The 13768-nt window shown below is 40.9% G+C and overlaps 2 protein-coding genes across 4 annotated transcripts in view; one reads left to right on the forward strand and one right to left on the reverse strand.

Annotated features, from left to right (window-relative positions):
* The window catches only part of PIGF (phosphatidylinositol glycan anchor biosynthesis class F), a 46395-nt gene extending 41015 nt beyond the window's left edge, over positions 1 to 5380 (reverse strand). The window contains exons 1-3 of one of the 3 annotated variants that reach the window (XM_039529165.1): positions 5236 to 5380; positions 3162 to 3412; positions 863 to 954 (exon numbers count right to left, since the gene is read on the reverse strand). In XM_039529165.1, the coding sequence (XP_039385099.1) occupies positions 863 to 954; positions 3162 to 3389 (320 nt within the window). In that variant the 5' untranslated portion in view covers positions 3390 to 3412; positions 5236 to 5380. Of the gene's footprint in view, positions 1 to 862; positions 955 to 3161; positions 3413 to 3655; positions 3789 to 4264; positions 4284 to 5235 lie in introns of those variants that run through there. The other 2 variants (XM_039529168.1, XM_039529167.1) reach the window with 2 other exon arrangements.
* A 64-nt stretch (positions 5381 to 5444) lies between these two features.
* Positions 5445 to 11807, forward strand: CRIPT (CXXC repeat containing interactor of PDZ3 domain). Its single transcript, XM_039529170.1, has 5 exons — positions 5445 to 5591; positions 6696 to 6761; positions 7678 to 7732; positions 8839 to 8942; positions 11335 to 11807. Exons 1-5 carry the CDS (start codon positions 5576 to 5578, stop codon positions 11397 to 11399), a joined length of 306 nt encoding a protein of 101 aa, XP_039385104.1. The 5' UTR covers positions 5445 to 5575; the 3' UTR covers positions 11400 to 11807.
* Positions 11808 to 13768: the final 1961 nt, after the last annotated feature.

Here is a 13768-nt window from a genome sequence, read left to right on the forward strand (position 1 = left end):
GACTGTGGAAGCAGATAATGAGCTTTACCTGCTTGATGATGTCATTACTCAGCATCTTACTGCCACTTCCAAACAGCAGCCATGACAGAAGCAAAGCAGGTTTCCCCTTATAACTTACATCCCAAATAATATGATAGGAAGAGACAGCAGGACATGGGACATTTATACAACTACAGTAGAAGCTCAGAGTTACAAACTGATGAGTCAACCACACACCTCATTTGGAACCAGAAGTATGCAATCAGCAGCAGAAAAGACCTCTCACCTAACCCCCCCCCCCCCCCCAAAAAAAAAAGCAAAATACAGTACTGTATTTAACATAAACTACTAAAAAAATAAAGGGAACATTTAAAAAAAAAGTTGACATGGTAAAGAAACTGTTTCTTTGCTTGTTTCATTTAAATTAAGATGGTTAAAAGCAGCCTTTTTCTTCTGCATAGTAAAGCTTCAAAGCTGAATTAAGTCAATGTTCAGTTGTAAACTTTTGAAAGAACCATAATGTTTTGTTGAGTTATGAACATTTCAGAGTTAAGAACAACCTCCATTCCGGAGGTGTTTGTAACTTTGAGGTTCTACTGTACTGCAACTCTCTCATGCAGTTTTTTTCCCCCATCATTTTTCAATGTAGATTATAAAACAGAATGTGCATATACTAAAAGGCAAGTGGTCAGCTGTCTGTTTTTAATTCCTACTAGTGCCTGCCTCAAAATGTATACAGACAATGGGTGAGGTCCTGCCTATTGAAATCAATGGGAATTTTGACATTAACTTTGTTTGGGCCAGAATTTAATCCAAAGCCTTTTAACCAATATTTGTAAGGAGCTTTAAAGCTTTTAGGTGAAGATAGGGTTTTCAGACTTACTCTATTAGTGGTGCTCCGTAAAGAACGATAATTCCATGAAACAGTATACATGATATGAAGAAGAACACACAGCATTTTAGAAATTTGGTTACCTAAAAAAAATAACACTAAAATATCAGGATAATGATCTACAAATAGTACATTAAGCAATACATATTCTTCATTTTATCAACAGTGTTCCACTGTGCCTGCCTTGGTAATGAAGTTATTACATTGGGCTACGGTTGAAACTAATCATTTAATATACAAGTTTTCCTGTGTTTAGTGTTTTAAAGCACCATCAGCTTAAAAAAATAAAATCACACTTCAGTTTGAAAATGTGTTTTACCTACTGTAGTACTATTACAAATAACACCTACAATAACTATGGCTGAGAAGGAAATCATGAAAAAAAGTTTCCCAATTTGTTTCCCGTGCACCTTTGACAGTACTTTGTGTTGTATGCTTCTTTTATTGGAATGCATCTTCCACCAAGTACCAAGGAAGATTAAAAAATAAACAAACAAAATATTTAAAAAACTGGCAGAGAGAATCAGACATCATAGTATATAAAACTATATTTGACTCCAACTACATTAAAACTGACTAGATTTCAAGATGACAGTGCCACTTTCAGAAATGGGTATCTAACTTTCTACAATCCTGTAACAGGGGTTCTCAAACTTTATTGGACTGCGACCCCCTCCTGACAACAAAAATTGCTACAGGACCCCAGGAGGGGGGACTGAAGCCTGAGCCCATCCAAGCCCCACCACCCTGAGGGATCAGGATGGCAAAGCCAAAGCCCCAACTCCCCAGGCTGGGGGGCCAAAGCCCAAGAGCTTCAGCATCAGGCAGGGGGCCTGTAACCTGAGCCCTGCCACCCAGGGCTGAAGCCCTCAGGCTTGGGCTTTGTTCCCGGGACCCAGCAAGTCTAACCCATCCCTGGTGACCCCATTAAAATGGGGTCATGATCCACTTTGGTGTCCCAACCCCCAGTTTGAGAACCGCTGATGTACATAATATTTTTTAAAATATATCATTAATTTTCTAACAATTTAGATGGTTCTCATTTGTTACCTGTTTTTCTTCTGTAGGAGTTTGATGAGCAGTTTTGATTAAAAAAGAACCACCCAAAGCTGAGCGGTTCTATTCAAATCAAATCACAAAGGAAACTTCCAACATTAGTTAAGTTTCAAGCTCCATGTAAAGTTTTTAGTTGTTTTTTTTCCCTTCAAGTCACAAACCCTAAAAAGGTTTTTTAAAATAATTTTTGTATCATTTTTTGCCCTTATCAAATAAATCAATGTCACCTAACACCCTATGTTATTGCTTTCAAGATATTTGGCTTATCAAGCTATTTGAACATCACCAAGTTCTTAATAACAGCAGTCTAATCCCTTGGCTCAGCAACTGAGGTGCAGAAGGAAGGAGGTGTCAAGATGCCTTTGTGCTTCCCCGATCCTGGGCTTGCTGCTACTGGTCCAGACCCCCATGCTAAAATTAATTTCTTGGTGTTCACATTCCCAAAACTTCATCTGCAACGTGTAATATTATAGTGTCTTCTATGAAATTGCAGTGCCTGTGGGAGCTGGCTGGTTGTTCACGTGACCTTAACTATCCATTCCAATACTTTCCCAATTAATTTTGCTACGCTTTACCTTCATTTCCATGGGTTTGATTTAAAAAAACAAACAAACAAAAAACCACACTTCCAAGATTTTACTGTTTTTCTCTCTCAAATTATTGTTATGTCTTAACAACTATTAACTGCAGAGGAGAACAAACCTCTCCATAATGCTGGCTTAGGCCCTGATCCTGCAGTGACTTGTGTGTATATAGACCTCTGCATTCATAGAGTCCCACTGACTTCTGCCAGCGTGGAGCTTATTGGAGGATCACGGTCTTAGGCTATAAACCACCAGTTCTTGAAAACACACTAAGACATATCTCAGCCAGGACCCCTGGGTCCGCTGACAGTGTCAGAGGTAGAAAGATCCCAGTTGGAGTGGAGTTGGCAGCATCAGGACTCCTGGGTCCTCTGACTCTGGGAAGGGTGTGGGGTCTAGTAGTTAGAGTACAGTAATGCTCCCCCCTGAAAACTTCAGTAGAAGAGAACGTTTAGCACTGATGAAAATACTGCAAAACTCATTTCAAAAGGTAATACACATTTACTCAGATCATTTACAAAGGCCAAGATTTGACAACCAAGCACTTGAATGTATTTTGTCCTTTCACTTTCCTAGCTGATTCCTTCAGTAAAAAGATAGTCAATCCTCCCTCAAAGCTACTAGCATTAAGCTAACTATACAAATCTTACCTTGTGAGCAAATGAAATTCTCTTAGAAGATGGATTTGGTTTAAGTATTATATACAAGATTATATTTACAGTAGTTACACAAATAGAACAGATGCACAACCAGATAAGGTGTGTTCCCAAAACTGAGAAGTTCTCCAAGAAGAGAGGTGGAACAATCGTTGTTAGGATAATGGACAAAACAGAGACAATGTGGGCAGACAGCAGTCTCTTTATTTCTGTATCTTTCATGGTGTTCTATCTTGAATATCCACCTACAATAAAGCAAACAACATTATTGTAGTTAATTACTGAAAGGTTTAAGAGGGAGGAAAAATATTTTTCCTGGTTAGAATGCATACCAAGATAAATTATGTGCTGTTCTAAAATAGAAAACTCAGTTTAGGAGCAATCATTATGTTTCATTCCAAAAAAGTTTCAGAATAAAAAAGCCAGCAATAAAATACTTCAAAATTGGTTACCCAATGGTTCAAAAACTGGCTGAACTGAATACTCACACAGCCTAGATGATGCTGATTCACTGCTGATTAATTTGATTTTGAGACAACTATTAGGAACATTTTTGATTATTTTTTTATATACAACAACATTCCTCTGAAGTGTTTGCAACACCACTGTGATATACTGGTTCCCATGGTTGAGCACAAAGAGAAAATACATACAAACAAAAATGAAACTCCGCATTTTCATTCTCCATGTGAACAAAAGCACACGGTGTAAACAAAAAGTAATCAAACAGCACAAAAAATGAAAAGCAGATTTGAAAAAAACATATGCTTTCATAATTTAAAGTGTTAAAACATGGGGCCATAGAAAAAAATATATATAAATTATAAATTGATGGAAACCTTTTAAAGAGCTGATGCAATTTTCAACCTTAACTATCCACTTCTAGTCAACCTAAATTTGTAACTGTTTGGGAGGTAGGGCATTCAAATAACTAAGATTTAACCTTTACTACATACAACTAAAAAGAAACTCAAGAACCTAACTCTCCAGCCCACCCTCTCCTGATTTTCTGATATATGGGGAATCCAATTACACAGTTTTGCAAAATACACTGGGGAGGGGAAGGGTTAATATTATTCTGTACTATTCTTTGCAACCTGTAATTGGCAAGGGATTGTGATAATGTTTCCTCCTACAACATCTGATGCATGGACCATGCTGATGTTTGCATCCCCAGGCAGTGACAGTCTGTGCACTGCAGGCTTTGTGCCATCAGACAATTTGCAGAGAGGCAAAATGTCATGACCTGCCTTCTTCTTAGCCTATGTGCAAGGTGCCTCAGCTGTCATGTGACCAGGATTCACCCCCAAATTTGGTCAGCAGCAGGAGGAGCAGCCTATAGAACAGTGCTTCCATATCAGGGGTCAGCAACCGTTCAGAAGTGGTGTGCCGAGTCTTCATTTAGTCACTCTGATTTAAGGTTTTGCGTGCCAGTAATACATTTTAACGTTTTTAGAAGGTCTCTTTCTATAAGTCTATAATATATAACTAAACTATTGTTGTCTGTAAAGTAAACAAGGTTTTTAAAAATGTTTAAGAAGCTTCATTTAAAATTAAATTAAAATACAGAGCCCCTCGGACCAGTGGCCAGGACCCGGGCAGTGTGAGTGCCACTGAAAATCAGCTCACGTGCCGCCTTTGGCGCCCGCGCCATAGGTTGCCTACCCCTGGTCTATATCCTGGGAAATTTCCCACAATCTGGGACTTTTTGAGTAAAATTTTTTGAATGAAAATTCCCAATTTCCCAAGTTGAAACATTTTACTCACAAATTCCCAGGTTCTGGGAAAAACTTTATCTGGGAATTTTTCACCAGATTTGGGAAATTTTTAGCACTAGGTTGGGAAATGTTGGCATCGCGATACATAGACGCACTGCTGTGGAAGAAAGGAGTCAGGTGGGGGAGCAGCCTGCCGGGGGAAGGAGACCAATGGGGGAGCTGCCTGCGGGGGGAGAGATACCGGGGAAGCAGCGGGAGGGGAAGCCGGCGAGGGGGGGAACAGAGACGGGAGGAGAAGCCCGTGGGGGGAGCAGCCTGGTGGGGTGGCGGTGAGGCCTTATTCCTCTTACCTGACTCTCACCCATGAGACAGTGGGCGGGCTACGCCGAACGCGAGGTCAGAGGTCACGGGGCTCACCTGCCCCTTCGCTCTAGTCTCTGCGTAGGTGGCCGCTCAGCGCGCGTTGCTCAATGCGGAGGTAACGAAGGTTGAGATTGACAGGTGGTGGGGACCAATCAGGCTAACGGGCTATGTGATTTGGGCAAACCGATAGGCCGGATCTGGGGGAGGGCGAGGCAGAGGCCGGAAGCGGAAGCAGATAGCGGCAGTGGCGGTTTGTTTACGTTTTTACTGCATCTGTTCCCCTGCGGCTGCCCGGCCGCGGAGCCTGGCGCGCGGCTCTGGCTCAGCATGGTCTGCGAGAAGTGTGAGTCCCCGCGGGCAGCCTCCCCTCCCCCCCCACCCCCGCTAGCGCCCCGGCGCTGAGACGCCCCCGGGAGCCTGCGCTGAATCCCCGCCGAGGGTCTCAACCACCCCCCGGCCCGGTAGGGGGAAGGGTGCGCAGCGGCCTCCCCGCGGTCCGCTCTCCTTCCCCGCCCCCCGAGCAGCTGGTACATCCGCGGGGGCAGGTCTCCCCTTCGGGCTGGGCCTCATCTCCACACGCCCCGCCCTTCCCCGGCTGGGAGGTGGGGGCCGAGACGGGCAGAGCCATGGGCTGACCTGCCCGGGGTTGTGGGGCGCACCTGTTGCTGGGCGACCACTCGATGTTCGCACCGCTGCCTCTGGGCTCTCCCTGCTCCCGCCTTACGTCCTGATCCTGTGCCACTGTTTCTGTGGGTGAACAGGCCTCTCTCCGGAAAGGAACCTATAGAGGCCAAGCACAGCCTGGCTTCTGACCCGGGGAGAGGGAGAGCTCAGTGGTTTGAGCATTGGCCTGCTAAACCCAGGGCTGTGAGTTCAATCCTTGAGGAGGCCACTTAGGGATCTGGGGCAAAAATTGGTCCTGCTAGTGAAGGCAGGGGGCTGGACTCAATGACTTTTCGAGGTCCCTTCTAGTTCTAGGACATTGGTACATCTCCAATTATTACAGGGAGCTTGCTGAGCATTGACTCCAGAAATACATATTTAATGACATTTGTAGTAATAAGCAGCATTTGCTTAGGGCTGGTCCACACTAAGAAGCGGGGTCGAACTAGGGTACGCAAATTCAGCTACGTGAATAGCGTAGCTGAATTCGAAGTACCCTAGTTCGAACTACTCACCCGTCCAGACGCTGCGGAATCGAAGTCCGCGGCTCCAAGGTCGACTCCGCCACCGCCTTTTGCAGTGGTGGAGTACCGGAGTTGACCGCAGCGCTTCCAGAGTTTGAACTATCGCGTCCAGATTAGACGCGATAGTTCGAACTCCGAGAAGTCGAACTCACCGCGTCGACCCGGCTGGTAAATGTAGACTAGCCCTTAGAGGCCTTAATGAAAACTAGGTCTAGTTTTTCCCCCTTTCCACCCCACCTCCCTTGTATGTTCTGTTATAGGTGAGAAGAAACTTGGCACTGTGATTACACCTGACACATGGAAGGATGGAGCAAGAAACACTACAGGTACTGCATTTAAAGAGTTACTTAATTGAGGAAGAATTTATTCTCTTATTACACAAAGAGATGACAGTAGATAAGCCGGTCTCCCACTTCTGCCCGTCGTTTTAGTCAGATTCTTTCCCATGATAATTCAGTCTACTGGGAATGTAACTACTTTGATCTTCTGTGGTGCTGTATATATTTCTGCCAGATCGCAGTACGAAATAATGACATGTGTAAACATGGACTCAGAAGTCCTGTTATCTCACATGCTTAGGGTACCCTATATTCATTTTTTCCACCCATTTATTTGCTCTAGTCCACTCACCCTCAACTTTTTACTTTGCACCTCAATTGTGCAGTGAGTTCTGTAGTCCACCCACCTGGGGCTTTACATACCAATGCTTTGAAGTCAGTAGGAAAAGGAACCAGACCTTTTCCCATTTTTTCCTCCTTGACCAAAACCTGTATCAAATTAACTGTACAATGGAAATGAGAATTCATATATTGTAGAGATTCTTTGATGGAAGTTTCTGTAAATGTACAAAATATTGAGTATGCATCCTCTAAGCATTATGTTTTAATACACTGTCTGGATGCGGCAGGTACACAAGCCAGCCCGGCCTGCCAGGGACTTTCCCTGAACAAGCGGCGGACCATCTTTGATAACCACTTTGTAGATAACTTTTCATTGTTTATAATATATTACACTTCTGCTACATTTAGTGTATAGTAGTAGTAATATGAGAACTCAATGTGTATTCTCTATTGGACTTTCAAGACTTATGACGTTCCTGGGCTCTTGTTTAGAATGAACTTTTTCCCCCTTATTTGATCAAGCCTGGGAGGGGCATTTGGGTGTGTCTTTTGTTTTTAATTTATTAAATAAGCTTTTTACAAATAACTTTGATATTAGTCAGTTTATCTTTCCTCTATAAAGAAAGTGGCGGACGAAAACTAAATGAAAATAAGGCACTGACTTCAAAGAAGGCAAGGTTAGTATTGCAATTTTAACTTTACTCAGATAAGAATAAAAGTCTCATACAAGTTTTGGCCCCAGTACAAACTTTTTAATGTATTTCTGAGTAATTTTTAAAACTGATATTCAATTCTCATTCTATTTGTCTGACAGAATGCAAGCTATTTGAGGCAAGGACCATGCAATATTATGATGCTATAAATATTTGTAAACAAACATATGCATCTTCAGACTCGTCTTATATTTCTGTGTTCTAGGGAGAACACAGCAGTACAACTGCCTAAACTTTGCAGTGCTTAAGTCCACCCTAAACTTACACATATCTGCATAGTTGTGCACTAATGTCTTATTTTAGATTTGGAGAGGAAGGGTTTGATATTGTTTAGGAATTGGGAGATCTGGGTTCTGTTGTTGCAGGGGTGGGCAAACTTTTGGCCTGAGGGCCACATTGGGGAATAGAAATTGTATGGCGGGCCATGAATGCTCACAAAATTGGGGTAGGGGTAGGCTCTGGGGTGGGGCTGGGGGTGAGGAGTTTGGGGTGTAGGAGGGTGCTCTGGGCTGGGACCGAGGGGTTTGGAGGGTGGGAGGGGAATCAGGGCTGGGGCAGGTGGTTGGGGCGTGGGGAGAGGCTCAGAAGGTGCAGGCCACCCCCATGTTATTGCGTCTGACAAGACTTCCTGTGAGACCATGAGTCACTGAGAAACCGCTGAGTGCCTGTTTATCCATTTGTACAATAGTGTGATAGATTTGGCCTCATCGGAGTGTTGAGTCTTAATTCACTTTTTGCAAAGTGCTTAGAGACCATTAGGTGAAAGGTGTGAAAGTGCAAAATATCCTATCATTAATAGTTTACAAATAAAGACTTGCATTTGATCAGCTTTGTCTACACACTGCAGGGATGTGCAGTGGGCCATATTATTAGCTTCCATATGCCATATTTGGCCTTAGGACTCTTTGAATGTCTCTCTCCTAGGCCATAGTCTTTCTACATTGTCTCTTCATAGTCACGCCAAGTTCAGTGGTTTTGCAGTTATCATGATGAGGCAGATGGGAATATTTTCTCCTATGGCTTTTACATCAACATCTGATGTGTGGAATATTTTATTTTTTTCATCCTAGATTTGATCCTTATGGGAAGAACAAATTTGCAATATGCCGGATTTGTAAGAGTTCTGTTCATCAGCCAGGGTCTCACTACTGCCAGGGATGTGCTTATAAAAAAGGTGAGATTTATGTAGCATGACTTTTCTGTCCCCATCCCAGCTTGAATTTAGTGCACAAATGGAACTCCACTTGTTTTAATTTTAGGCATCAAAAATAGTAGAGCTGAAGAATAATTCAAACTTATCTTGGTAGGTTTATGGAAAACCGTTATTCATGAAGTTGCTCAGCAACAGCAACCTTCATCTCTCTTAATATAAAATAATGTGATTGTGTTTGAAATTCATTTATAGATTCATAGATTCTAAGGCCAAGAAGGGACTATGATGAGCATCTAGTTTGACCTCCTGTATAATGCAGGTCGTAAACTTCCACCCCAAAATGCCCCAGTGTATATATGCAGTTTTAATTTAAAAATTCCCAGTGAAGGAGACTCCACCATGACCATGGTTAAAGTGTACCAATGGTTAATTAACCTTACTGTTAGAAATGTACACCTTATTTCCAGTCTGAATTTGTCTAGCTTCAATTTCCAACCATTGGATCTCGTTACACCTTTGCTACAGTTTTCCCATATAGTCTCAAATTTTACTTTATATTTAATAGACTCACACCAAAAGAAGTTATCTTTAGGTGCCTGTAGCATACAAGCCTCACAAGGCCTCTGATTCTGGCTGTGTAGCACAAAAGGAAGAGAGGGGAACCCAGTTTGTGAAAGAATTGAGTGATGGTGGTTCTTGAAGAATGCATATGTCAATGGCTGTCTTTGTGACTGACTGACTTCCCATGAACCCAGTTGCAATTTGTGGCAATCAAATGGAGCAACTATGCCACAGTCAGTAGAAGGATAATGCAAATTATATTGAAGGAGATTTACTAAACGAAACTTGCACTAAGCAGAAACTGAGAAGTAAAAGTTAAAGATCAAATCAGCAGCACAAAGAAGCAGACCATTGTAATGCATCATTATGGTATATACAATAGTGTTTCCATACTGTTGAGCAGGGCACACACAGGGGTGAGTTGATACTCCATTCCTGACTCTAAACTTCGTAGCTCTTATTGGTTTACAGCAGACTTGTAATTATATTTAGGGCTGTCAATTAATCGCAGTTTGGCAAGCGATTAACACAAAACAAATTAACTAGATTTTTTAAAAAGTCATGATTAATCACAGTTTTAATCACACTGTTAAGCAATAATAGAATACCAATGTAAATGTATTATAAATATTTTTGGATGTTTTCTACATTTTCAAATATATTGATTTCAATTACAACACAGAATACAAAGTGTACAGTGCTCACTCTATATTATTTTTATTACAATTATTTGAAAAAAAGATAAACAAAAAGTAGTGTGTTTCAATTCACCTGATACAAGTACTGTAGTGCAATCTTTTTATTGTGAAAGTGCAGATTTGTAGTTGATATTCACCCCTTCTTGTCAACTGTTGGGAATGGGCCAAATCCACCCTAATTGAATTGGCCCCGTTAGCACTGACCCCCTCACTTGGTAAGGCAACTCCCATCTTTTCATCTGCTGTATATTTGTGTCTGCTACTGTATTTTCCACTCCATGCACCTGATGAAGTGGGTTCTATCCTACGAAAGCTTATGCCCAAATAAATTTATTAGTCTCTAAGGTGCCACAAGGTCTCCTCTTTGTTTTTACTAAGACAAACAAGTTTGTTTACATTTATGGGAGTTAATGCTGCCTGCTTCTTACTTACAGTGTCCTTTCAAAGTGAGAACAGGTGATTTCATGACACTCTTGTAACCGGCATTGCAAGGTATTCACATGCCAGATATGCTAAACATTGGTATGATCCTTCATGCTTCGACTTGTAGGCTCTACAATACTCGTATGAGTTGAATTGAAAAATACTATTTCTTTTATATATCTTTTTTGCAGTGCAAATATTTGTAATAAAAAATAATGTAAAGTAAGCACTGTACATTTTGTATTCTGTGTTGTAATTTAAATCAATATATTTGAAAATGGAGAGAAACAACCCAAAATATGTATAATAAATTTAAATTGGTTTTCTATTATTTTTAACAGTGCAATCAAAGCTGCGATTAATCATGACTATTTTTAATGTCATGATTAATTGCAATTATTTTTAATTGTTTGACAACTCTAATTATATTAGTTATATATGTTAATATTTTAAATGTTAGTGATTTACCCATAGTGTAGCTGTATCGTTGAGACATAAACTGCTTTAGCAGCCGTAATATCGCTACTGCATAGTTTGCCATTTCTTATAAAAATCAAGAGAGTACACAAACAACTTGAGAATGAGAGCTCATTCTACTCATTCAACTATTCCTGTTTAACAACTTTTTGAAAGAGACTCTATAAAGACTTACAGCCATGAAAATCTTTGAAAAGAAATTTACCCAAACAAGACTCTTAATATGACTTGCACACCTTATTCTTCATTTTTAGGCATCTGCTCAATGTGTGGGAAAAAAGTCTTGGATACCAAGAACTACAAACAAACATCTGTCTGATTATGCTAAGTGAGGATTTTATGCACTTGTTTCTGAAAATCTTTGTACAATTTAACTTCTAATCTAAAATAGCTTGTGAATATTATTAGAGAGTAATATGTGTCTGAAGAAAAAAACTGAAAGACACATTTGACCAGAAGTCCAAGAGATCTGACACTTATTATTTTAGCACTAAACTTACTGCTGTTTTAAAATAATAGTTTTACACATTGATATTGTACTGAATTGCAATGAGATGTCTACTAAGTGTTCAGATCAAAACTACCACCATCATATCTCAGATTCTCAGATTTTGTATTCCTGCTAGTCCACTGTTTTGACTCAACCACTTACATAATAGTGTAAACATTTTGTAAATGCTTAAAATACGAGATCATGTCAACTCATTAAAGTTGTTGTTCCTGTTCAGTTTTCATTTACTTTATTTTCTGGTAGCTTTATGTATTTGTAACTTTCCACATTCAAAAATGAATGGTTACAGTTTTGTCCTGCACTGTGGAATGTTGCTGTGTAGGTATAAACAACACTTTACTGTTGTTGAGACTTCTCATTGGTGTATTAACTGGAATAATGTTGGTCTAATTAAAACAAATGATTTGAATACTAAATAAAAAATAAACCCAACCCTACCGGTAATTTAATTACTACCAGTAATTTAAATTAATAACTGCCAATTTACTTCAATTAATGTTATCTTTGCAGCTGAGGTTAGATAGCAGAATGTTTTAGAAATATCTTATCAAGTCTCCTCTTTGAGATTAGTTATTACACCTATTTTGCACAGGGATGTCTACTTGCTCAAGACAATAAAACAAATCCTAATGCTAGTCCCCTGATATTCTTCATGTCCTACTGTAGCTGGAGTGTGGTCTTAAACAGCTATTTTGGAACTAAGGTTCTTGAATGCTGTGCTAGTATAAATGCTTCAATAGAACTATAAAAAGTTACCTTCACAAACTGAGTAGGAGGGACTAAAGCTGTACATCCACTTTCCTGAGAAGGAGGGTGCTTATTTGAGAGAGAGAATCTAGAAATGGTATGTTTGTAAACATGAGCACACAGGTCTGAACTTTAGCTGGTGCTGTTCCTTATTATAGTATTTTTACTGGCCTGTGGCTAATCATAGAAGATTAGGGTTGGAAGAGACCTCATGAGGTCACCTAGTTCAACCCCCTGCTCAAAGCAGGACCCACCCCAACTAAATCATCCCAGCCAGGGCTATGTCAAGCTGAGCCTTAAAAAGCTCCAAGGATGGAGATTCCACCACCTCCCTAGGTAACCCATTCCCATGCTTCACCACCTTCCTAGTGAAATAGTTTTTCCTAATATCCAACCTAGACCTCCACTGCAACTTGAGACCATTGCTCCTTGTTCTGTCATCTGCCACCACTGAGAACAGCCTAGCTCCATCTTTTTTGAAACTCCCCTTCAGGTAGTTGAAGGCTTCTATCAAATCCCCCCTCACTCTTCTCTTCTGCAGACTAAATAAGCCTAGTTCCCTCAGCCTCTCCTCATATGTCATGTGCCCCAGCCCCCTAATCATTTTCGTTGCCCTCCGCTGGTCTCTCTCTAGTTTGTTCACATCCTTTCTGTAGTGGGGGGCACAAAACTGGACCCAGTATTCCAGATGTAGCCTCACCGGTGCTGAATAGAGGGGAATAATCACTTCCCTTGATCTGCTGGCAGTGTTCCTACTAATGCAGCCCAATATGCCGTTAGCTTTCTTGGCAACAAGGGTGCACTGTTGACTCATATCCAGCTTCTTATCCATTGTAATCCCGAGGTCCTTTTCTGCAGAATTGCTGCTTAGCCAGTCGGTCCCCAGCTTGTAGCAGTGCTTGGGATTCTCCATCATGTGCAAGAAATATTAATAAAAGTACTGCAAATACCATGAGCTAAAGGACTGTTAACTATTTGTAGCAGCCTAAATCAGGAGAATGCTCTTCCAAAGCTACCAGGACTTGTAGGGGTTTTAAGTCTTTAGAATCCTCCTTTCTGCTCCCACTGAAGGATCACTTAAGCACTGATAGTATCATATGTGCCATCTACAGCTACACAAAGATTTGTTTTTGTTTCCTTATATGTAATATGTGAATATTTTAAACCTATATTTTTTCTAAGTGTCTGTGTATAGATTCCACCTTCAGCTCCTGGAAACCCTGGCTGGTAAGCCTTCCTTGTGAATTAAGCAGCACACACAGTCCACCAGGGTACCTCCACCAAGCATCTTTATTATTGTTTATATTCTAGGTACATCCTAGCAGCTATATGGAGCCTCTTTCTACTCCCTGGTTCAGCCTTTTATACTGCTTGCTTTCTTCTCAGAGCTATCCAGCTGGCGAGATCATTAGTGCATCAAGCTTCATACA

This window comes from Mauremys reevesii, linkage group 3 (genome assembly GCF_016161935.1).
Source record: "Mauremys reevesii isolate NIE-2019 linkage group 3, ASM1616193v1, whole genome shotgun sequence".
Lineage (NCBI taxonomy): Eukaryota > Metazoa > Chordata > Testudines > Geoemydidae > Mauremys > Mauremys reevesii.